The 24,696-nt window shown below is 57.1% G+C and overlaps 2 protein-coding genes across 2 annotated transcripts; both read left to right on the plus strand.

Annotated features, from left to right (window-relative positions):
- Nucleotides 1-965: 965 nt before the first annotated feature.
- GAL3ST1 (galactose-3-O-sulfotransferase 1) lies at nucleotides 966-4,209 on the plus strand (the record flags this gene model as incomplete). The annotated part of the gene is made up of 2 exons (XM_080717700.1): nucleotides 966-1,099; nucleotides 2,819-4,209. 2 exons carry the CDS (start codon nucleotides 966-968, stop codon nucleotides 3,957-3,959), a joined length of 1,275 nt encoding a protein of 424 aa, XP_080573826.1. The 3' UTR covers nucleotides 3,960-4,209.
- A 5,173-nt stretch (nucleotides 4,210-9,382) lies between these two features.
- Nucleotides 9,383-24,696, plus strand: SEC14L6 (SEC14 like lipid binding 6; the record flags this gene model as incomplete). The annotated part of the gene is made up of 12 exons (XM_080717943.1): nucleotides 9,383-9,436; nucleotides 11,274-11,349; nucleotides 16,128-16,171; nucleotides 17,311-17,370; nucleotides 18,631-18,819; nucleotides 19,276-19,371; nucleotides 20,570-20,630; nucleotides 20,735-20,818; nucleotides 22,952-23,058; nucleotides 23,123-23,262; nucleotides 23,679-23,848; nucleotides 24,584-24,696. 12 exons carry the CDS (start codon nucleotides 9,383-9,385, stop codon nucleotides 24,694-24,696), a joined length of 1,194 nt encoding a protein of 397 aa, XP_080574069.1.

Consider the following 24,696-nt stretch of genomic DNA (forward strand, 5'->3'; position numbering starts at 1 on the left):
GGGAGGCTGAGAGTGGAGGATCACGGTTCGTGGACAGCCTCAGCTACTTAGTAAGGACCTTTGCAACTCAGTGAGACCCGGTTTCAAAATAAAGAATAAAAAAAAAAAATAGGGCAGGGGGTGTAGCTCAGAGGTCAAATGCCCCTGGGTTTTAGCAGGACCCTCAGCAACTTAGCAAGAGGTCGGGTGTGGTGGCACACACTTACAATCCCAGCATTTGGGAGGCTGAGACAGGAGGATCATAGTTCGAGGACAGTCTCAGCTATTTAGTGAGGCCTTCAGCAACTTAGTGAGAACTTGTTTCAAAATAAAGAATAAAAAAATAGGGCTAAGGGTATAGCTCAGCGATAGAATGTGCCTCAGAACCTAAATACATACATACATACATACATACATACCCTGGCGTGGTGGCACACACTTGTAAACCCAGTACTAGGGAGGCCGAGACTGGAGGATCACAGGTTCGCAGCCAGCCTCAGCTACTTAGGCCCTCTGCAACTTTAGTGAGACCCTGTTTCAAAATAAAGAATAAGAAATGGGACTGGGGATGTAGCCTGGAGGCAGAATGCCCTGGATTCGATCCTTAGTCCCTCAATCAATCAATTAATCAAAATAAACCAGGCATGGGGCCACATGTCTGTGATTCCAGTATTTGGGAGGCTGAGGCAGGAGGACCGCAGCAAGGACAGCCTCAGCAGAGGGGCCGGACCCAGCAACCCAGCAAGACCCTGTTTCAAAAGAAAACAAAGGGCTGGAGGCAGAGCTCAGAGGTAGAATGCCCCTGAGTTAAGTCCCCTGTACAAAAACTAAACAGAGCAAACATAACTAGTCCCCATCTCTGAGCGACTCCCCGTCTCTCTCTGCGCGTCTCCAGGGCCCCTCTGCCCACATCTGCAGCCTTGGGGGTGAAAGGGCGGGTGGCCGGCGCCCCTCACGGTCCGCTCTGTGCCCCGCAGGTGTCTGCGATGCCGCCCCCGCCGCAGAAGCAGCGCTGGAAGTCCATGGCCAAGGGGCTGGCGCTGGGGACCCTGCTCACCAGCTTCCTGCTGCTGCTGTACTCGTACGCCATGCCCCCGCTGTACGCCGGCCTGGCTGCCATGTGAGTGGGCCGCACCGCGCTGGGGGGTCAGGGTGCCCGAGCCTGGCTCCCCACCACCGAGGGCGCCCGTGGGTGAGCCGGGGCGTGCTCAGCTGAGAAGCAGGGAGAAGGCCAGAGCCGCCTCGCGGCCGGGGGCCCAAGGCTGGCAGCCCCACCCTGGCCTCGCTGGAGGGCAGCTGGGCGCTGCCCAGGGGACCCGAATGGCTCATCCTGGGTGCTCAGGCCGACCTGGCACAATCTGCCTTTGGTTATTTAGTTTTATACTGGTGATTGAACCTATGGCATCCCACTTCTAAGCTACACCCACAGCCGTTCCTTGATTTTATGGTTTTTTTTTTTTTTTTTTTTTTGGGTACCGGTGATTAAACCCAGGAACTTCTACCTCTGAGCTACACCCTCAGCCTTTCTAAGTTTAATTTTAATTTATCTACTTATTTGTATACTGCTGGAGATTGAACCCAGGGGTTCTACCTCTGAACAACACCTCCAGCCCTTTTTATTTACTTATTTATTTTTTGTTTTGTTTTGAAAAACAGTCTTGCTAAGTTGCTGAGGCTGACCTGGAACCTGTTCTTCTGTCTCAGCCTCCAGACTACTGTGATTACAGGTTGTGCTACCACACTGGCCTTTTTATTTTTGATTCTTTTATTTTTTGTGGCACTGGGGATGGAACCCAGAGGCATTTGACCTCCAAGCTACACCCCTGCCCTATTTTTTATTCTTTATTTTGAAACAGGGCCTCACTAGTTGTGGAGGGCCTCACTAAGTAATTGAGGCTGTCTGTGAACCATGATCATCTGGTCTCAGCCTCCTGAATGCTGGGATTACAAGCGTGCGCCACCACGCCCGGCCCTAAACGCACATCCAGGGCCCGTGAAACAGCAGCCTGCCTGCCTCCTCCACACCATCGGGGCCCAGTATTTACTTGCGCCTTTCCCAGATGAGGAACCCACAGGCCAGAGAGGCCAAGTCAGTAGCTCAGGTGTCCAGCTTGGGCTCAGCCCTATCCAGGTCCCCATCCCGGCCACCACGGCCGTCACCTGGGGCTCAGCCCCTTCCAGGTCCCCATCTTGGCCCCCACGACCATTACCTGGGGCTCAGCCACTTCTAGGTCCCCCATCCCGGCCCCCACGGCCATCACCTGGGGCTCAGCCCCTTCCAAGTCCCCATCTTGGCCACCACGACCATTACCTGGGGCTCAGCCCCTTCCAGGTCCCCCTCAGGGCCCCCACGGCCCCTACCCCGGGATCAGCCCCGCCCAGCCCCCCTCCCCCCTGACCCCCCCTGTGCCCGCAGCCCCCCCTGACCCCCCCTGTGCCCGCAGCCCCCCCTGACCCCCCCTGTGCCCGCAGCCCCCCCCTGGCCCCCCCTGACCCCCTGTGCCCGCAGTCCCCCTGACCCCCCTAACCCCCCCTGACCCCCCAACCCCCCTATGCCCGCAGGCCCCCTGACCCCCCCTGACCCCCCCCTGTGCCCGCAGCCCCCCCTGACCCCCCCTGACCCCGCCCTGTGCCCGCAGCCCCCCCTGACCCCCCCTAACCTCCCGGCCCCCCCTGTGCCCGCAGACCCCCTCCCCCCTGACCCCCCCGACCCCCCCTGTGCCCGCAGCCCCCCCTGACCCCCCCGGCCCCCCCTGTGCCCGCAGCTCCCCCTGACCCCCCCGGCCCCCCCTGTGCCCGCAGCCCCCCCTGACCCCCCCGGCCCCCCCTGTGCCCGCAGGCCCCCCGAGGCGGCCGCGCCCTGCGCCCCCGACCCGCCCGCGCCGCCGCCCCCGGCCAACGCGTCGTCGCGGGGGGGCGCCTGCCGGCCGCGCCGCAACATCGTGTTCGTGAAGACGCACAAGACGGCCGGCAGCACGCTGCTCAACATCCTGCTGCGCTTCGGCCAGAAGCACGGGCTGCGCTTCGCCTTCCCCGTGGGCCGCAACGACTTCGGCTACCCCGCCTTCTTCAGCCGCCGGCGCGTGCGCGGCTACCGGCCCGGCGCCTGCTTCAACATCATCGGCAACCACATGCGCTTCCGCTACGACGAGGTGCGCGGGCTGCTGCCGCCCGACGCCGCCTTCATCACGCTGCTGCGCGACCCCGCGCGCCTCTTCGAGTCGGCCTTCCACTACTTCGGGCCGGTGGTGCCGCTCACCTGGCGCCTGGCGGGCGCCGACAAGCTGGCCGAGTTCCTGCGCGACCCCGAGCGCTACTACGACCCGCGCGCGCTCAACGCGCACTACCTGCGCAACCTGCTGAGCTTCGACCTGGGCTACGACAGCGGGCTGGACCCGCGCGGGCCGCGCGCGCGTGCGCTGCTGCGCGAGGTGGAGCGGCGCTTCCACCTGGTGCTGCTGCAGGAGTACTTCGACGAGTCGCTGGTGCTGCTGCGCGAGCTGCTGTGCTGGCCGCTGGAGGACGTGCTGTACTTCCGAATGAACGCGCGGCGCGCCGCGGCCGTGCCCGCGCTGTCGGCCGAGCTGTACCGCCGCGCCACGGCCTGGAACCTGCTGGACGCGCGCCTCTACCGCCACTTCAACGCCAGCTTCTGGCGCCGCGTGGACGCCTTCGGCCGCGAGCGCATGGCCCGCGAGGTGGCGGCGCTGCGCCGCGCCAACGAGCGCATGCGGCGCATCTGCATCGCGGGCGGCCGCGCGGTGGACGCGGCGGCCATCCGCGACGCGGCGCTGCAGCCGTGGCAGCCGCTGGGCGCCCAGTCCATCCTGGGCTACAACCTCAACCAGCGCGTCGGCCGGCGCCACCGCGAGCTGTGCCGCCGCATGCTCACGCCCGAGATCCAGTACCTGATGGACCTGGGCGTCGACCTCTGGGTCACCCGGCTCTGGAAGCTGGTCAGGGACTTTCTGCGGTGGTGACCACGGGGAGCCCGGGGAGCCCGGGCGGGGGCCGGGGTGGGGGGGGGGCGCACCGACGGCTGACCGACGGACGGCAGTCTCGGACTAAGGATACCATTTTGCTTTTTTTGAATTATTATTATTATTATTATTATTATTATTATTATTATTATTATTATTAGATGCCTCGGCCCTCGGTTTTTTTTTTTCCTGTGCCCCTTAAAGGGGAGACCGCAGAAGTAAAGGGATCTGATGTGTTTTTGGTAATCGGTCTCGGTGCCGCTGACTTGAAGGGGCCGGGAGGTGGAGGGCCAGCCTCCGAAACGCACAGAAAAGTGTCTGCGCGTTTGGGAGGTGTCAAAGTGTCTGCGGGGCAGCCCCAGCGAGGTGCAGGTGTGGATGTCACGGTGCCGGTGACTGAAGGGTCCAGGAGGTGGAGGGCCACCTCCAGAACACGCAGGGAACCCTTGTCAAAGTGTTATGGGGCAGCCCCAGCGAGGTGCAGGTGTGGATGTCACGGTGCCGGTGACTGAAGGGTCCGGGAGGTGGAGGGCCACCTCCAGAACGCACAGGTGTGGATGTCACAGTGCTGGTGACTGAAGGGACCGGGAGTTGGAGGGCCACCTCCAAAACGCGCAGGGAACCCTCGTCAAAGTGTCTGCGGGGCAGCCCCAGCGAGGCACAGGTGTGGATGTCACGGGCGGAAGCCGGGCAGGGTCAGGGGCTCCCGAGCGGCCCAGACCTGGGAGGCGCCTGCGAGCCTGTGAGTGTGTGCCCGCGTGGTGTCAGACCCGGGACTCGATCTCTCTCCTAGGGACCTCTGGGCCTTTCAGTCTTCGGTACCTGTGCGCCGAGTCCTGCTCACCCCACCCCTGGCTTCCAGCCTGCGCTTACGCCCCCCTCCCCCAACACTTCTGCCAGCCCAGGCCGCCCCCACCCTGGGATTCAGGTCGGACCCCGAGCCTATTTGCTATCCACCTAGTAGCTGTTGCAGCCCCAGCCCTGAGCTTTCCCCAGCAGCAGCAGTCGACCAGTTGCCGGGAGCCTCCCGGAGCTCAGGCGGGAGTTGTAAGGAAGGGTAGTGGGGGTGCCGGCCAGGGTGGGTGCACCTGGCTCTGCCTCCTTCAGCATCCCCAGAGAGATGGTGGCCGCAGGCCTCCACGGGAGCTGGCGTGCAGACCTGACAAGCGACTCTTCCGTGGGGACCCACCTTGTGCCGCACCCCAGGCCAAGTTCACATGTTGCTTGGCTGATAGTGCAACCTCCTGCCCTTACAGACCAAAGCTCAGGAGGCCGGGCTGCCTAGACGCAGCCACACAGCTGCTGCTGCCCAGCAGAGCGCAGGCCGGCGTGGGTCAGCTCTTAGCCATCCCTGGGCTGGGCTTCCGTCTCCCACGAGTAAGCTTTCCACCAGGCACCGACCGGGGAGTTAAGAGGGACCAGTTACAGCTGGGTGGGATGGCCCAGCCCTGCGATCCCAGGACTTGGGAGGCAGGTTTGAGGCTAACTGCAACTTAGCCAGACCCTATGTCAAGATAAAAAGGGTGGGGGTGTATGTAGCTCAGAGGTGGAATGCTCCTGCGTTCAAACCTCATTGCAAAAAAGGGGGGAGAAAAGAAAGAAGAAAGAGTGAACAGCTGTTCCAATTTTGTGTGTGTGTGGAGGGGTTATTGAGGATTGAACCCAGGGCATTCTACATGCAAGCTATACTCATATTCCCCGCCCCTTTTTTTTGGTGGTACTGGGGTTCCTGGAAACCCTTCTATCTCCGGGCTACACTCCCAGACCTATTTTTTAATACTTTTTGATGTGGAAACAGGGTCTCTTAAGCCAGCGCGGCTGGCTTCGAACCTGCGCGATCCTCCTGTCTCTGCCTCCCAAGCGCGGGGATTACAAGTGTGCGCCACCCCGCCCGGGCATAGCCCTTTTTTTAATGCTTTGTTTTTGAAACAAGCTCTCGCTACAAAGAGTCTCGCTGTGTTGCTGAGGCTGGCCTCAGGCCTGCAATCCTCCTGTTGCAACCTCCCAAGTATTGGGATTACAGGCGTGCACCACCACACAGGCGTGTCCCCGTGTTTTGAGATCGTCCTGGTTTTAGCATGAATGTCACACGTCCTAGGCAGCTCCTCGGTTACACAAAAGTGTTCGAGCTCATCAACTCCCCGAAGCCGCCCCCTGCACCTCCGTGATGCTTTTATGCACTAATGTTCTTTGGGGTACGCCCTGGGAGCCTTTATTTAGATCATATGGAGCTGGGCGTGGTGGCCAATGCTTGGAATCCCAGCATTTGGGAGGCTTGGACAGGAGGGTTGCTGTTCACGGCCAGCCTCAGCTACTCAGGCCTTTTGCAACTCAATGAGACCCTGTTTCAAAATAAAACAATAAAAAATAGGGCTGGGGGTATAGTTTGGAGGTAGCTTGCCCCCCGCCCCGGGTTCCATCTTCAGCCCTGCAAAATAATTAAATGAAATCATATGGAGGAGCCCAGTGCAGTGGTGCACGCCTGCGATCCCAGTACTTGGGAGGCTGAGGCAGGGGGATCACAGGTTCGAGGCCAGCCTCGGCAGTTGAGAGAGGTCTTGTTTCAAAATTAAGTCATAGGGCTGGGGTGGAGCTGGGAGGTAGAACACCCCCCGGGTTCAAGCAGGTGGAGGCCTGAGAGCTCCGTCCCCTGGGGATGCTGAAGGTGGCGGACAGAGCCAGGTGCAGCCCATGCTTGCCCCATACAAAAATAAATCGTAAGTCATATAGAGGGAAACGAGCAAAAACAGAGAAAAAGAAGAAAAGTGAAGATACTAGAAGCTGTTACTTGGTCCAAACCTATAATTTCCCCCTGGTTTCATCAATCAAACGGAGATGTTTAGTCGGGCATGGTGGCGCACGCTTATAATTGGTACTTGGGAGGCTGAGACAGGAGGATCGCAGCCAGCCTCAGCTTGTTAGCCAGGCCCTCCACATCTCAGTGAGACCCTGTTTCAAAATAAAGACTAAAAAATAGGGCTGGGGTTGTAGCTCGGAGGTAGAATGCCGCCGGGTTCCATCCCCAGTATCACACAAATGTTATTTATTGTGCAATGTAATAACACCCTGGGTTTAAGGAAGCTCATAATCATGTCTCCTGGGACCTCAAAAGACCTAGAAACGCCAACCATAATATTGTTATATATAATAATTTATTACTGCTGTTATTGGCATTTCTAGGCCCTTTGGCAGCAAGGAGAACAAACCCGGCAGACAGCAGGTGCCAGGAATACCCAGCACTTCACTGGCACTGCCTACCTGCCGGGCTGGCTCTGAGAGCTATTAACTCGTTTGTTAATATAATTAACGTTTTAATAAGTAGCCGCTGGGTACGGAGCAACCACGCAGAGCCCAGCTCTGTGCCGTGGTCGGTCCCTTTGCTTCCTCAGGGAGGTGAAGGACGTTCTGAACAAGCAGCTCAGGGCCACACAGCCAGGCAGCCGCAGCAGGACAGGACGGAGATCGAGGCCGACGTGCCTCCGAGGTAGGGCTCCAGGTCTGTAGGCCTTTGGCATCGGTCCAGTTAGCCCCCAGAGCCTGAGGATGGACTCCCTCCCACTGCTAAAAATAACTGGCTTCTTTAAGGGCCTTTACTCTGTGGCCCAGGAAGCCAGGCTGCTCTTGCAGCGTCTGGGCAGCAGAGGGCGCCATGGTGGAATGTTTGGCCTGGTGCAGCCCTGCGGTTCTGGCTGGGCCTGGGCTGGACACTGGTCTAGCTATTTCTTTTTCTATTTCTTTTTCTCCCCTTCCCCTCTCTGTGTGTATATGTTACTGGGGATGGAGTCCAGGGGCATTCTACCTCGGAGCTACACCCCCAGCCCTATTTTTTAGTCTTTATTTTGAGACAGGGTCTCACTGAGTTGCAAAGGGCCTCGCTAAGTAGCTGAGGCTGGCTGCAAACTGTGTCCTTCCTGTCTCAGGCTCCTGGATGCTGGGATTATAAGCGTGTGCCACCACGCCTGGCTCCTATTTTATTTTTTATTTTGAAACAGAGTCTCACTAAGTTGCAGAGGGCTTCACTAAGTCGCTTGTAATCCCAGCATTCGGGAGGCCGAGACCGGAGGATCGTGGTTCGGGGACAGCTTCAGCTACTTAGTGAGGCCCTTTGCAATTCAGTGAGACCCTGTTTTAAGATAAAGAATAAAAAGTAGGGCAGGGGGTGTAGCTCAGAGGTTGAATGCCCCTGGGTTCCATCCCCAGACCCGCAAAAATAAAAAAATAAAAAACAAAAAATGAAAATGCTGGCCTGCCGTGGTGGCACACGTTTGCAATCCTGGTACTTGGGAGGCTGAGACAGGAGGATGGCAGGTTCGAGGCCGGCCTTGGCAACTGAGCAAGACCCTCAAGAATTTAACAGGGCACTGTTTCAAAGTTAAAAAAAAAATCATCTGGGTGTGGAAGTGCACACCGCTAATCCCAGGACTTGGGGGGCTGCGGCAGGAGGATGACAGGTTCCAGACCAGCCTCAGCAGCTCAGTGAGGCTGCCAACAACTTAGTGAGACCTTGTTTTCAAATACAAAAAAAATTAAAAGGGCCGGGGTGCTGCCCGGGGGCAGAGGCCTGGGTTCCACCCCAGCAGTAGATTCCAGTGGCCCCAGGCAGCCGTAGCTTTGTGAACGGAGCCACCAGGGCTCCTTCAGCCTGAAAACTGCTGCCCCGTCCAGGCCGGCGCATCTCAGGCGCATCTCAGAGCGGGGTCAAGCATCCTCCGCGTGGAAGCTCCGCCTTAGCACCGCTTGTCCACCTGCTGGGCCCGGGGAGCCCCTTCCTCAACCCGGAGCCATGGCGGCCGCTCTGCACATGGCGGGCGGTAAAGGAGCCTGGGATTGCTGGGCCATCGCCACAGTGACTCCCGGACTCTGCCGGGCTGGGAGGTGGCCTGCCCTGGCACGGGGCGTCGACGGGCCGCAGGAGCGGAGGGGGGCACTGAGAGGCAGGGTGGAGGCCAGCCTCCGCGCGGTGCCAATCTCTTGCCCTGCCTCCCTCCCTCCCTTTTGGGTTGAGCCCAGGAGCATCCTACCGTAGAGCTACACCCCCAGCCCTTTTTATTTTTGTACTTTGAAACCGGGTCTTGCTAAGTTGCCAAGGCTGACCTCGAACCTGCGATCGTCCTGTCTCAGCCTCCCAAGTACTGACCTCACCACCCCCGGCCCGTGGCATCAATTGAGTCAAACCAGGCTTTACAAACCAGGCTTTGAGCTCGGCCTGTCTGTTCCGGTGCCAGTGCCTCAGGCCCCAGCGAGGATTAACCCTGCTGCCACGCAGGGTAGGGACGCCAGGTCCCAGGGAGGGCGGCCTTCTGGGTAGAGGCCATGAGGGCGGAGCTGCCGGCGGAGGTAAAGGCAGGAGGGCCCCGGGGAGCCGCAGAGCCGGCCGCACCGGAGCGGGAGCGCCAGCCGGATCCCACCCGGACACCAGAAACATGAGTGGTCGAGTGGGCGAGCTGAGCCCGTCCCAGGAGGAGTCGCTGGCGCAGGTGAGTGGGGGAGGCAGTGGCGGGAGGCTTGCACTAGCCTCAGTCTCCCCTTCTGCCCAGAGGAGCAGGGCTTTGCAGCCTAGAGTACCTCGGGGTCATGGTGGTCAGAGGCTGTGCCAACCCTAGCTAACAGAAATATGTAATACAGCCATTATTGCCACTTCAAAAAGAAATCAGCAGAAAATCAATGAGTTTTTTCTTTTTCTTTCTTCTTCTTTGGTACTAGGGAATAGAGTCTCACTAGGTTGTTGAGGGTCTCACTAAACTGCTGAGACTGGTCTTAAACCTGGGATCCTTCTTTCTCAGCCTCCCAAATCCTGGGGTTATAGGTATATGTCACCATGCCTGGCCACCGCTGGCCCATTTTTATTTTTTATTTTGAGACAGGGTCTTGCTAAGTTGCTGGGGCTGGCCTCAAACCTGTGATCTCCTCCTGTCTCAGCCTCCCAAGCACTGGGATTACAGGCGTGCACCACCATGCCCAGCTAAGCCCCTGTTTTAAAATAAGAAAGGGGTGGTGGAGAGTATAGTAGCTTGGAGGTAGAATGCTCCTAAATTCAATCCACAGTACTACACACACGCGCGCGCACACAAACACACACTTGTTCATCTTGGCTGAACAAGGGACATCACCATTTCCAGCCAGTTTCTTTCCTCAGGCAATGAATACAAGCACAGTGTCATGGCAGGGTTGGTTAATGCTTAGACCAGGGCCAAGCAGTCCTCTGTGTCCATGAACACAAAGGTTATCCACTCTTTAGTGTGGGGAGCCCTGAGAAGTTCCTGGGAGGCCTGTTTTGGGGGCCAAGGAGATAAAGACCCAGAAATAAGGGAAGGGACTCAGGGGCTGTGCGGAGGATCCCCTCCCCGCCAGGCCACGCCGCTGGGCTGGGGCCTCGATGACGCGCTCCAACCCAGATCCGTGATCTGCCAGGCTGTGCCGCTCGCTGGCTCCGTGCCCTGGGCAGGCCGCTCACCTGATCTAGCCTCCGCTCCCTGGGGCTCACCCAGCTTGGCCAACGCTCCTTGGGGAGCAGGGGGCCCACCCCTGTAATCCAGCACTTGGAGGTTGCAACTGGAGGATTGTAGGTTTGAGGCCAGCCTCAGCAATTTAGTAAGACCCTGTTTCAAGATGAAAAAGGTGACGAGCCAGGCGTGGTGGCGCACGCTTGTAATCCCCGCGCTTGGGAGGCGGAGACAGGAGGATCGTGCAGGTTCAAAGTAGTCAGCCTTGCTGGCTTAAGAGACCCTGTTTCCAAATTAAAAAAAAAAAAAATAAAGTAGGTCTGGGAGTGGAGACCGGAAAAGGGTTTCCAGGAACCCCAGTACCACCAGGGCTGGGGGTGTAGCTTGGAGGTAGAATGAGCCTGGGTTTACATAACTTGAGTCCACATGTGACCCCCTCTGAAGGCCTGAGCTGTTGGCGTATTCATATCCCATCTCACAGAGGGTGGAAGGAATCGCCACAACTTGACCCGGGCCCTGGATTTCCCAGCCTCTACCTACGTACAGGCGTTCCCTCCCACAAGGGCCACCCAAACCTACAGGTTCAGTGGGCACGGTGGCACACGCCTGTGATCCCAATACTTGGGAGGCTGAGACGCGAGGGTCACAGGCTCAAAGCTGGCCTCAGCAACTTAACTTAGCAAGGGCCTCCGCAACTTTGTAAGACCCTGCTTCCAAGTGAAAATCAAAATGGGGCTGCAGTGTAGCCTGGAGGTAGAGGCCCTTAGGTCCAATCCCCAGTACAGCACACACTCCCGCAGGCCGGCAGGTGGCTGTCCAGCCCCGGCGATGGCCTCTCAGAACCTGGCCTCTCCCTGCTGTCTGTCCACAGTTCCGGGCAAACATCCAGGATGTGCTGTCGGCCCTGCCCAGTTCTGAGGACGCCTTCCTCCTGCGCTGGCTTCGAGGTGAGGTCCCAGGCGGGCGGGATGAGGGTCAGGGCATCTGAGAAGTGATCACAGTCAATTGGCAGGAGTGGTTCCAGGGCCCCCCGAGGATACTGAGATCCAGAGCTGCTCAAGTCCCTCATACAAAATGGAGTATTACTGAGCTGGGCGTGGTGGCGCACGCTTGTAATTCCAGGACTTGGGAGGCTGAGACAGGAGGATCGCACAGTTTCAGAGCCAGTCTCAGCTACTTAGACCCTGTTTCTTTTTCTTTTTCTTTCTTTTTTTTTTTTTTTTTTTTTTTGCAGGTGTGGGGATAGAACCCAGGGGTATTCGACCTCTGAGCTACAGCCCCCCTCCCCTAGTTTTTTAAAAATTATTCTTTAGCCGGGCGTGGTGGCGCACGCTTGTAATCCCTGCGCTTGGGAGGCGGAGACAGGAGGATCGCGCAGGTTCGAAGCCAGCCGCGCTGGCATAAGAGACCCTGTTTCAAAAATATAAAATAGGTCTGGGAGTGTAGCCCAGAGGTAGAAGGGCTTCCAAGAATCCCAGTACCACCAAAAAAAATAAATAAATAAAATAAAAATTATTCTTTAATTGAAACAGGGTCTCACTAAGTTGTGCAGGGCCTAAGTGGCTGAGGCTGTCTGTCAACTGCGATCCTCCTGTCTCAGCCTCCCAAATGCTGGGATTACAAGCGTGCGCCACCACACCCGGCTTGAGACCCTGTTTCTAATAAAACATAAAAATAGGTCTGGGAGTGTAGCCCAGAGGTAGAAAGTTCCTCGGTTCTATCCCAAGTACCACCAAAAAAAAAAAAAAAAAAAAAAAGAGCATTATTGCTGGGTGTGGTTGAGCTTGCCTACCCAGCACTTGGGAGTCTGAGACAGGAGGATCACAGGTTCGAGGCCAGCCGCAGCAATTTAACAAGGCCCTGTTTCAAAATAAAAAAATAAAAGATGGCTGAAGATGTGGCTTGGAAATAGAACATCCTGGTTCAATTCCCAGTACCATAAATAAATACGTAACGAAGCGGCTGAGATGAGAGGGTGGCAGGTTCGAGGACAGCTTCCGCAGGAGTGAGACTCATCAACCTAGTGAGATCTTGTTTTTTTGTTTTGTTTTTTTTTTTTTGCGGGTCTTAGGATGGAACCCAGGGGCATTTGACCTCTGAACTACACCCCCAGCCCTATTTTTTATTCTTTATTTTGAAACAGTGTCTCACTGAGTTGCAGAGGGCCTCACTAAGTAGCTGAGGCTGTCCCCAAACCACAATCCTCCTGTCTCAGCCTCCGGAATGCTGGGATTACAAGCGTGCTCACCACGCCCAGCAACCTAGTGAGATCTTGTTTTAAAATAAGAACAAAATATGGCTTGGGGTGTAACTCCGAGGCAGAAGAGTGCTGAGGATTCCTTTCATACTTTTTTTTTTTAAGTACTGGGGATGGAATCCAGAGGCTTTCTACCTCTGAACTACACCCTCAGCCATTATTTTTTATGGTTTTTTTTTTTTTTTTTTTTTTTTTTTTTGCGGTACTGGGGGGTGGGACCCAGGGGCATTTTACCTTCAAGCTACACCCTAGCTCTATTTTTTATTTTTAAACAGGGTCTCACTGAGTTGCAAAGGGCCTCACTAAGTAGCTAAGCTGTCCACGAACCGTGATTCTCCTGTCTCAGCCTCCCAAATGCTGGAATTACAAGCCTAGATTATTTATTGGTGTTTTGGGGGGTGGAACCCAGGGGCTTTCTACCTCCGGCTATACTCCCAAGACCTATTTTATACTTTATTTGGAAACAGGGTCTCACTAAGTTGCTGAGAGCCTCACTAAGTAGCTGAGGCTGGCTTCGAACCTGTGATCCTCCCGTCTTGGCCTCCCAAGCGCGGGGATTACAAGCGTGCGCCGCCACGCCCGGCTTAGGCTCTTGACTTTACTTCTGGTCTCAAGGGGGTGAGAGGGCCAAGCCCCAGCGGGACGCGCCCTCCTTTTATTTCACGCTCACGAGGTTATGATCAGGACATCAAGTCCTTGTTTTCTCTAGCTGAGAAGTAGGGCATTGTGTCAGGAAGGTTCTAGAAGGCAAGTGTCTGTCGGGCAGCTTGGCAAGGGCACCGGAGATTGCCGCCTTCGCCCTCCCCTCTGTCCCTCAGCGACGCAAGCTCCGACCTTCGCAGAACAGGGCCTGGCGCGGGCAGCAGGCCGCATGGAGGCCACTGCCTTTGCTTCCCTCCAGAGAGGCGGCCTTCATGCTCAGCAGTCCTTCAGCCAATACGTTTAGACTTCCAACAGTGGCCCACGATGGCCCTTTTTTTTTTTTTTTTTTTTTTTTTTGCTGGGATGGAACCACCCAGGGACATTTGATCTCCGAGATACACCCCTTGCCCTATTTTTTATTCTTTACTATTATTATTATTATTATTATTATTATTATTATTATTATTATTATTGGTACTGGTGGTGGAACCCAGGTGCTTTTCTACCTCCAGGCTGTTTTACCAGACTTTTTTTTTGTGGGGGGGTCTGGAGATGGAACCCAGGGACATTTGACCTCCAAGCTACACCCTCTGCCCTTTTTTATTCTTTATTTTTGAAACCGGGTCTCACGAGTTGCGGAGGGCCTCGCTAAGTAGCTGAGGCTGTCCAAGAACCGCGATTCTCTGGTCTCAGCCTCCTGAATGCTGGGATTACATCGTGCGCCACCACGCCCGGCTTATTTTTTATATTTCATTTGGAAACAGGGTCTTACTAAGTCGCAGAGGGCCTCACTAAGTAGCTAATGCTGTCCACGAACTGTGACCCTCCAGTCTCGGCACCCGGCTTTTTCGATCCCCTTTTTTTTTTTATTGTTTTGTTTTGTCTTGAGGGTCTGGGGATGGAACCCAGGGGCATTCGACCTCCAAGCTACACCCCCTGCCCTATTTTTTGTTCCTTATTTTGAAACCGGGTCTCACTGAGTTGCGGAGGGCCTCACTAAGTAGCGGAGGCTGTCCGCGAACTGCGATCCTCCGGCCTCAGCCTCCCGAACGCTGGGATGACAAGCGTGCGCCACCACGCCCGGCTTCGATCCCCGTTTTCTGGATTGGAGGACACTGTTGTTCAGACAGGGTACGCCACTTGACTGAAGCCACGAAACCAGCAAGTGGCGATGCCAGGTCGGTCCAGCGCACAGGCCGCGTGATCACAACCCGGCTGTGCCAAGACCGTGGGAAAGGTACCGCAAGACCAAAGAAAACAGCCGGGGATGGCGTAGGAGGCAGAGGCTTTATTGAGAAAGGCTGATCCGGGGTGATAAGCTCACGGATGGCACCTCTGTCCCCCAGGGTGCGTTGCCAGGAGGCGCCTCCGCCCCCTCGTGGCCTTTGGTCTAGGCGTGGCAGGCTGCATGGGACGGGTCTCCTTCCCACACTGCCCTCAGTTCACATCCGTCACCACTGAGAGGGTGTTCCGAGTCAGACCGCAGAGGCGGCGCCATCCTCAGCCTCAGCCTGCTGTGTGCCCGGCATCCCCCGAGCAACTGCCCTGGCGGTCATGTAAGAAAGTAGATTTCACGGGGCCTGGCGGTGTGCACACCTGCAATTCCAGGACTTGGGGGGCTGAGACAGGAGGAGCATAGGTTCGAGGCCAGCCTCGGCAATGCAGGGAGACCGTTTCAAAACAAAAAATGAGATTTCAGGCATGGTGGTGTCATCCCAGTACTTGGTAGCTGAAAGGAGGATCGTGAGTTCGAGGACAGCCTCAGTAAGTAGTGACTCTCGTTAACCTAATGAGATTCTGTTTTAAAATAGAAATAAAGCCGCCGGGTGTGGTGGCGCACGCTTGTAATCCCAGCTCTTGGGAGGCTGACACAGGAGGATCATGGTTTGAGGCCAGCCTCAGCTACTTAGTGAGACCCTGTTTCCAAATAAAATATAAAATGGGTAAGCCGGGCGTGGTGGCACACGCTTGTAATCCCCGCGCTTGGGAGGCGGAGACAGGAGGATCGCGCAGGTTCGGAGCCAGCCGTGCTGGCTTAAGAGACCCTGTTTCCAAATAAAAATATAAAATAGGTCTGGGAGCGTAGCCCGGAGGTAGAAGGGCTTCCAGGAACCCCAGTACCACCAAATATATATATATATATATTGGGTCTGGGAGTATAGCCCGGTGGTAGAAAGCCTCTGGGTTCCACCCCCAGTACCACCAATAAATAAATAAATAAATAAATAAATAAATAAAATAAAAATAAAAAATAAAAATAGGGCTGGAGATATAGCTGGAAGGTGGAATTCTCCTGGGTTCAATACCCAGCACCATAAAACAAACAAACAAACAAACAAACAAACTAACTAACTAACAAAGTGTGCTGGACACACACCCTGTAAGCCCAGTCCTTGGGAGGCTGAGACAGGAGGATTGCAAGTTCAAGGCCAGCTTCGGCAACTTACACGACCCTATTTCAGAATAAAAAATAGGAAGAGGGCTGAGGAAGAAGCTCAGAGGCAGAATGCCCTTGGGTAAAATCCTCAGCACTGAATAAATAAATAAGTGCTCCCTCCCGCGTTTCTCAGCTGCACAAGTTGCCCCCTCCGCCCCTGCTGACCCGTGCGCGTACACGCTGAAGGCCGGCTGCCGCTGGAGTTTGGGTCTTGGATGTTCTCCCTGGACCTGGGGCTCAGGGCCGCTGGGCTCTCACCTGAGCCCCCGGTGGCTCAGGTGTCGAGGGCAGGGTGCTCCGGGCGAGAGGAGAGCGCAGGGGGCGGCCGGGGCCTCTCTCCCGCGCGAAGCCTTAGGATTCGGCAGTCACACCCTGCACCCTCCTTACAGCTCGGAACTTCAACCTGCAAAAATCGGAGGACATGCTGCGGAAGGTGAGGCCCATCCTGCCCTGCCCAGGCCCGGCCCGTTCATTCACCCACTCCTTTGTTTGTCAAACACTCATTTATAAAGCCCTGATGGAAGCCGGGCTCTGTGCCAACGGCCAGAGAGAGCCGGTGATCGGAAGAGAGAAAAAAAGAAAAGGGGCACATGGCTGCCTGTAAGCTCATACTTGGTCATACTTGGGAGGCTGAGACAGGAGGACAGCAGATTCAAGGCCAGCCTCAGCCATTTAGCAAGACCCTGTTTCCAAACACAAAATAAAAACGGGGTAGCTGGGAGATAGAATGCCCCTGGATTCGGTCCCCAGTACAAAGAAAGTGAATAAACAAACCAGTCAGCCCTGGGAGTGGAAATTACAGCCAGACCGTGAAGTGGGGAGGGGCAGATGGAGAGGGGCACTCAGGAGGCGGAGGCCACTCTGTGAGAGGGCGGGAGGGATGGGCTGTGCTGGCGGCCGCGCCCACCTGCGGACCTGCAGACATTTGTGGGGAAGCCAGGTTTGTGTCTAGGGGTGACCGGAAGCTCAGGAATAGGGTCTATTTATTTGTTTGTTTGTTTGTTTATTTAGGTACTAGGGATTGATCCAGGGGCATTCTTTTTTTTTTTTTTTTTTTTTTTTTGCGGGTCTGGGAATGGAACCCAGAGGCATTCGACCTCCGAGCTACACGCCCTGCCCTATTTTAAATTCTTTAAACAGGGTCTCACTGAGTTGCAGAGGGCCTCACTAAGTAGCTGAGGCTGTCCGCGAACGTCCATCCTCCGGCCTCAACCTCCCGAGTGCTGGGATGACAAGCCTGCGCCACCACGCCCGGCTTTTAATTTTTATTTTGAAACAGAGTCTTTCCTGGGTTGCTGAGTCTCACTACTTGCTGAGGCTGTCCTCGAACCTATCTTTCTCCTGCATCAGCCTCCCAAGTACTGGGATGACAGGCAGGTGCCAGCATTCCAGAGAGGCAGGCCTCACGCGGCCCCTCTGGGCCTGTCCTCCCTCCTCCCTCCGAGGGCTGTGCCCGGCCCGGCTCTGAGCATCGCGTCACACCCTCAGGGCAGGGGGACCAGGCCTGGGGTCCCCGGCCTCCCGGACGCCGTGGGGCAGGCCAAGCCTTCAGCCCCCGCCGTGTCTCCGCAGCACGTGGAGTTCCGGAAGCAGCAGGACCTGGCGCACATCCTTGAGTGGCAGCCCCCCGAGGTGGGTCTCCCTCACACCTGCGGATGAGGACTGGAAAGTGAGCTCCAGGCTGGCGGGCGGTGCACACCTGTCATCCCGGCACTTGGGGCTGAGACAGGAGGACGGCAGGTTTGAGGACAGCCTCCGCAATCTGAGGGCCTTCGACTCAGGGAGACCCTGTTTCCAAATTAAAAAAAATAAAAAAGGGCAACAGGTATAGCTTGAAGGTAGAAGGCCTCTGGGTCCAAGGTCCAGTAGCACAAGAAGGAGGAAGGGGAGGAAGATGATGCCGAGGACGCGCAGGAGGAGAGTCGGTACTTCCCAGACTAGCGCAAAGCTATAGACGGCTTTATTTATGGGAAACCAGAAACACACATTCAGAAATGATGTGGAAAGCCGGGCGTGGTGGTGCACGCTTGTCATCCCAGCATCTGGGAGGCCGAGACTGGAGGATCGCAGTTCGCGGACAGCCTCAGCTTCTTAGTGAGGCGTCTGCAACTCAGTGAGACCCGGTTTCAAAATAAAGAATAAAAAATAGGGCAGGGGGTGTAGCTCGGAGGTCGAATGCCCCTGAGTTCCAGCCCCAGACCCGGAAAAAAAAAAAAATGAAGTGGAGCCGGGCCCTGTGGCATATGCCTATAATTCTAGTACTTGGGAGGCTGGGATAGGAGGGCCACAGGTTCAAAGCCAGCCTCAGCAATTTAGCAAGATACTCGGCCACCTAGCAAGACCATGTTTCAAAATAAAAAAATTAAAACAGACCTGGGGTGCAGCTCAGAGGTAGAATACCCCTGGGTTCAAGCCCTGATGCCACAAGAAGAAGCAGAGGAAGGGGAGGAGGACGAAGAGGAGGAAAGAAGGAAGGAGACAGAAGGAGTGGCGGGAGGAGATTGAACTCAGAGGCATTCTACCTCTGAGGGAAACCCCCAGCCAGATTTTATTTTCTTATTTATTTATTTATTTATTTAGCAGTACTGGGGATGGAACCCAGGGGCATTCTACCTCCGAGCTCCACCCCCAGCCCTATTTTTTATTCTTGATTTTGAAACAGGGTCTCAGTGAGTTGCAGAGGGCCTCACTAAGTAGCTGAGGCTGTCCGCGAACCACGATCCTCCTGTCTCGGCCTCCCAAGTCCCGGGATCACAAGCCTGCGCCACCGTGCCTGCTTTCAGTCTCTCTTTTCTCCCCCATTCGTCTCCTTTCCGGCTCCTCGCCGGCCCAGTCCCGTTCTCCACGCCATGCCAGGCCCCGGCCCTGAGCCCGCCCTGTCCACGCACGCAGGTGGTCAAGCTGTACAGCGCCAGCAGCGTCTGCGGCCACGACCGCGAGGGCGGCCCTGTCTGGTACCACGTGGTCAAACACCTGGACCTCAAGGGGCTCCTGCTGTCCGCCCCCAGGCAGGACCTGCTCAGGGGGTACCTGCGCGTCTGTGAGCTGCTCCTGTGCGAGTGTGAACGGCAGTCTCAGAAGGTGTGAGCGCCGGCCCTCCCAGCCTTGCGGCCCCCCACAGCACCCTGCCCGCACCCCGTATGCCCAGAACCTGCCTTTTAGGCTCCTAATAGCACTGAGGATTGAACGGAGGCTCAGAGGAGTCAGGGACCAACCCAAGGACACACAGCGCCCTGGCTGAGCTGGAATTCCTTCCTTCCCGAAGCCCTGCTCAAGCCACTGGGCCACCCGGCCCTCTGCAGCCCCACGTGAGGGAGATGGTATTTCAGCCCCACCGCAGAGGAGGAGCAGAGGCCGTTTGCCTTCCCGAGGACAGCTGTGGGGAAGCCAGGCCCTGGGCCATCTGGGGCTGGCAGCCCTCGGGATGGTCCTTTCCCTGCACCGGGTTTGTGGCGTGAAGAGCGGAGCCAGGCCGGGCCGCAGGCCTGGGCCCAGCCCCTTCTTGTCCTCACGAGGCCTCCTAATTGTTCCCTGCAGCTGGGGAAGAAGGTGGAGAAAATCACGGTCATTTTTGATTTTGACGGGCTGAGCCTGCGGCATCTGTGGAAGCCCGGAGTGGACTTTGCCCAGGAGGTGAGGGGCCCTGCCGGGGTCTCAGGGGTCTGAACGCCTGGGCCTCTGGACCCCTATGTGTGCCGCTGGGCGGGAGGGTCCTTCTCTTTCTCCACTGCCAGGCGGTCTCCAGACAGCTGCTCCATCAGCCCGCTTAACACTCCTGCTCCTGGGCGAGGGTGTTTTCTTTCTTCTGTTGGGGTGGGAGGGTGTTCTAGGGATGGAACCGGGGGCATTCCACCTCCGAGCTACACTCCCATCCCTATTTTTTATTCTTTATTTTTTGTGGGTCTGGGGATGGAATCCAGGGGTATTCAACCTCCGAGCTACACGCCCTGCCCTATTTTTAATTCTTTAAACAGGGTCTCACTGAGTTGCAAAGGGCCTCACTAAGTAGCTGAGGCTGTCCGCAAACCGCGATCCTCCGGTCTCAGCCTCCCGATTGTGGGATTACAAGCGTGCGCCACCACACCCGGCTTATTCTTTACTTTGAAACAGGATCTCACTAAGTTGTGGAGGGCCTCACTAAGTAGCTGAGGCTGGCCTCAAACCAGGGTCCTCATGTCAAACATTTGCCACCACACCCAGATTTGTTCTAGGGATTGAACCCAGGGGCATTCCACCTCTGAGCTACACCCTCTGCCCTATTATTTATTTATTTATTTATTTATTTATTTATTTGTACTGGGAGTGAAACCCAGAGGCTTTTCTAACTCTGGGCTATATTCCCAGACCTATTTTATATTTTATTTGGAAACAGTGTCTCACTAAGTTGCTGAGAGCCTCACTAAGTAGCTGAGGCTGGCTTCGAACCTGCGCGATCCTCCTGTCTCTGCCTCCCAAGCATGGGGATTACAAGTGTGCGCCACCACGCCCGGCTTTATTTTTATTTTGAAACAGGGTCTCACCAGGTTGATGAGAGTCTCACTACTTGCTGAGACTAGTACTGGGATTACAAGTGTGCACTACCGCACCCAGCTAATTTTGGGGTTTGAAACAGGGTCTTGCTAAGTTGCTGAGTATGTCCTTGAACCCGTGATCCTCCTGCCTCAGCCTCCCAAGCCCTAGGACTACAGGTATATGATGTCACATCCAGCTGTGTGGATGTCTTGGACAGCAGGAACAGAGGCCACGCTGTGCCCGTGGGGCCCGTGGGCCAGGTGGGAGGGGCCGGGGGGGGCGGTATCAATACACCTGCTGCCCCTGCCTTTGGCTCCAGTGTCTCTCAGTGATGGAAGCAAATTACCCTGAGCTCCTGAGGCACCTGATTGTCGTGAGAGGTGAGTGCAGCAGCGCCCGTGGGGGCAGGAGAGGTGACGTGGAGTCCCCCAGGAGCCCCAGTCCCCGCCCGCTGCCCCTGGGAGCAGCTCTGTGCCTATTTCAGCCCCCAGCCTGTTTGCGGTGGCTTTCAACCTGATCAAGTCGTACCTGAGCCCAGAGACATACAAGAAGCTGGTGATTCTGAGAGGTGAGTGCCCCAGTCCCCGGCAGCCCGGCCTCCTGGACTCCAGACCATGGGCCCAGGACCCGGGCGGGGCTGAGGACCTCTTCCTATGGCAACCACCGGGGCCACGGTGCCCGGAGCCAGAGGACAGAGGGGCCAGGAGGGGGTCTGAGAGACCCCCGGAGGCGGCGGAGTGCGGCCCTGGGTTGGGATTGGGAGGTCTGGATTTGAGGCCTGGCTTTGCACATGACTAGTTTGGAGCAGGAGGAGTCACTGGTTTGGTCTCTGACTCAGTTTCCTCATTTGTAAAAATGGGGAGATAAGCCAAATATTCAACTAAGGGCTTTCCAGGTTATACAACTAATGCTGCTTAGAAATTCGAAAAATACAGAAATATATAGGAAAGAGGGAAGAATTCTGACCCTCAAAGAAGTACCAGTAACACTGTCTTTTCCAAAGAAAGATGTTCTTAAAACTTAGAATTAAGCTGAGTGCAGGGGTGCATGTTTGTAACCCCAGTACTTGGGAGGCTGAGACAGGAGGATTGCAGGCTCAAGGTCAGCCTCCGCAACTTAGTGAGACCCTGTTTCCAAATAAAAAAACAAAAGCTGGGATATGACTTGGAGGTAGAATGCCCCTGGGTTCAATCCCACATGCCATAAAAAGATTAGAATGTGCTTAGACCATATATGTACCCTTTTGTTATTACTTAAATAGGAGAAACATTTTTTTCTGTTTTAAATTAGTTTCTCTGTGTTCTTTTTGCTATTAGGAAGGAATCGACAGTGAAGGTTTTTTATAGATAATTTTTTACACACATCAACAGTATTTTCCATAGGATAAAAACCTAGGAGGAATTTCCCCCAAAGGAAAATACCCGTGTTAGGATTGCTAATACCTTTTAGAATGCTGTGTTCAACGCACATCACAGAATTCAGATCCACCGGTGGTGGGCAAATGAACCCATTTCCCTACGCTCATGCCAACATCGGGCATTAATAACTTAAAAGGTTGGCCATATTTATTATTGTTTTACATTGGATTTCTTTTACAAATTGTGAGGTTGGACTCTTTCTTCCTCCCTTTTTTTTTTTTTTTTTGTGGTACTGGGGATGGAACCGAGAGGGTTTCTACCTCCAGGTTATGCTCCCAGACCTATTCTTTTATATTTTGTTTGGAAACAGGGCCTAAGTAGCCGAGGCTGGCTTCGAACCTGCGCGGTCCTCCCGTCAGCCTCCGAGCGCGGGGATGGCAGGCGCTCCTCGCCGGCCGGCGTGTTTTTGTGTGGGCTTCGGCTCCGTCGTTTGTGTTTGCGCCCCTCATTCCCGCACAGGGGCTCCCTCTCCTCCTCTGCTCGTCCCTCCGGGGCGACACGAGCTCGGCCCTGTAGACCGGAGCGCAGGGGAGGCCGCGGGCGAGGCCACGCCCAGGCTGCAGAGTCCCAGTCACTGTGGCCAATGAGCCAGCGCCTGGGCCGCAGGGCGGGGCCTAAGGGCATGGGACGGGGCCTAGGGAGATGAGGGCGGGCCTAAGGGCAGTGGGGTGGGACCTAGTGCGGTGAGGGCGGAGCCTAAGGGCACTGGGGCGGGGCCTAGGGAAATGAGGGCGGGCCTAAGGGCATGGGGCGGGGCCTAGTGCGGTGAGGGCGGGGCCTAGGGAAATGAGGGCGGGCCTAAGGGCATGGGGCGGGGCCTAGTGCGACGAGGTTGGTGCCTAAGGGCACTGGGGCGGGGCCTAGGGAGATGAGGGCGGGCCTAAGGGCAGTGGGGTGGGACCTAGTGCGGTGAGGGCGGAGCCTAAGGGCACTGGGGCGGGGCCTAGGGAGATGAGGGCGGGCCTAAGGGCAGTGGGTGGGACCTAGTGCGGTGAGGGCGGAGCCTAAGGGCACTGGGGCGGGGCCTAACGCGATAAGGGCGGAGCCTAAGGACACTGGGGCGGGGCCTAGGGAAATGAGGGCGGGCCTAAGGGCAGAAGGGGCGGGGCGGGAGTAGTCACAGGAATGGTCCGAGCCCACGTTAGGTCCGGAGCCCTGGACGCCCATCCCTGGGCGGGGAAGGCCTCAGCCCAGGCCCGGGGGCGCCCGCAGCTCGCAGTGGGGGCGGCAGCGGGACACGGCCCGCACTGGGCGCCCCCCCCCGCCCCTCCTGCTCCCGCCAGAGAACTGGAAGCAGGAGCTGCCCAAGTTCATCAGCGCCGACCAGCTGCCCGCGGAGTTCGGGGGCACCATGACCGACCCCGACGGCGACCCCAAGTGCCCGAGCAAGGTGCGGGGCGCCCGGGCGGGGCGGGGGCCGGGGCCGGCCGGCCGCTCACCGCCCTCCCGCGCAGATCAGCTACGGGGGCGAGGTGCCCCGGCGCTACTACCTGCGGCAGCAGCTGAGGACGCGCTACGAGAGCTCGGCGAGCGTGGGCCGCGGCTCCTCGCAGCAGGTGGAGCACGAGATCCTGCTGCCGGGCTGCGTGCTCAGGTAGGGGGCCGGGGGCGGGGCCAAGCGGGGCGGGGCCACGGGCAGGGCCAAGGGCGGGGCCGGGGGCGGAGTCCTGGGCGGGGCGAGACCAGAGGCCGGGTCAGGGGCGGGGCGGGGCCGGGGCGGGGCCCGAGACCGGCTCAGGGGCGGGGCCAGGGTGGGGGCGGAGTCCTGGGCGGGGCGAGACCAGAGGCCGACTCCGGGGCGGGGCCAGGGTGGGGGCGGAGTCCGGGGCGGGGTCAGAGGCCGGGTCAGGGGCGGGGCTAGGGGCATGGTTGGTGTTGGGGCGGGACCGGGGAGTGGGCGGGGCCAGGGGCCGGGGCGGGGCCTGGTGTGGGCGCGGCCATGGGGCCGGGGCGGGGCGCGGCGCGGCTGCGAGGGGCTGCAGAGCCGGCAGGAGGCGCTGTCCGCTGCAGGTGGCAGTTTGCCTCGGACGGCGGCGACATCGGCTTCGGGGTGTTCCTGAAGACCAAGATGGGGGAGCGGCAGAGGGCCGGGGAGATGACGGAGGTGCTGCCCAGCCAGCGCTACGACGCGCACCTGGTGCCGGAGGACGGGAGCCTCACCTGCCCCAAGGCCGGCGTCTGTGAGTGTCCGCAGGAAACAGCCGCAGGCCAAGGCGCAGGCGGGGAGGGCGCCTCAGAGGGCGCTTGTCATCCCAGTACTTGGAAACTGAGATGGGTGGATCGCAGGTTCGAGGCCAGCCTCAGCATTTTAATGAGACCCTCAGCCACTTAGAAAGACTGTTTTAAGGTGAAAAATAGAGCAGCCAGGCATGGTGGTGCACATGTCTGTAGCCCAGTACTTGGGAGGCTGAGACAATAGGGTCACAGGTTCCAGACTAGCTTCAGCAACTTAGAAATAACCTATTTCAAAATAATAGGACTGGGGATGTATCTCAGAAGTACACTGCCGAGCCAGGCGTGGTGGCGCACGCTTGTAATCCCCGCACTTGGGAGGCTGAGGCAGGAGGATCGCACAGGTTTGAAGTCAGCCTCAGCTACTTAGTGAGGCTCTTAGCAACTTAGTGAGACCCTGTTTCCAAATAAAGTATAAAATAGATCTGGGAGTATAGCCCGGAGGTAGAAAAAGCCCCTGGGTTCCACCTCCACTACTACCAAAAAAAAAAAAAAAGAAGTACACTGCCCCCCAGGTTCAATCCCCAGTACCAAAATGATGGGGCATCTGGATCCTCCTGCCAGATAAGGGCCCCTGGCTCCTATGTTGAATATGGGGCTGGCTCTGGGCTTCCAGGGGGTCCCGGCCTGGCGTATGCACGTACCCAGCTGGGCATTCTGCCGGAATGGCCATGTCTCCGCAGATGTCTTGCGGTTCGACAACACCTATAGCCTGGTTCACTCCAAGCACATCAGCTACACGGTGGAAGTGCTGCTGCCAGACCAGACCTTCATGGAGAAGGTGGAGAAGTTCTAG

This window comes from Muscardinus avellanarius (assembly GCF_963383645.1).
Source record: "Muscardinus avellanarius genome assembly, chromosome: 21".
Taxonomy (NCBI): Eukaryota; Metazoa; Chordata; class Mammalia; order Rodentia; family Gliridae; genus Muscardinus; species Muscardinus avellanarius.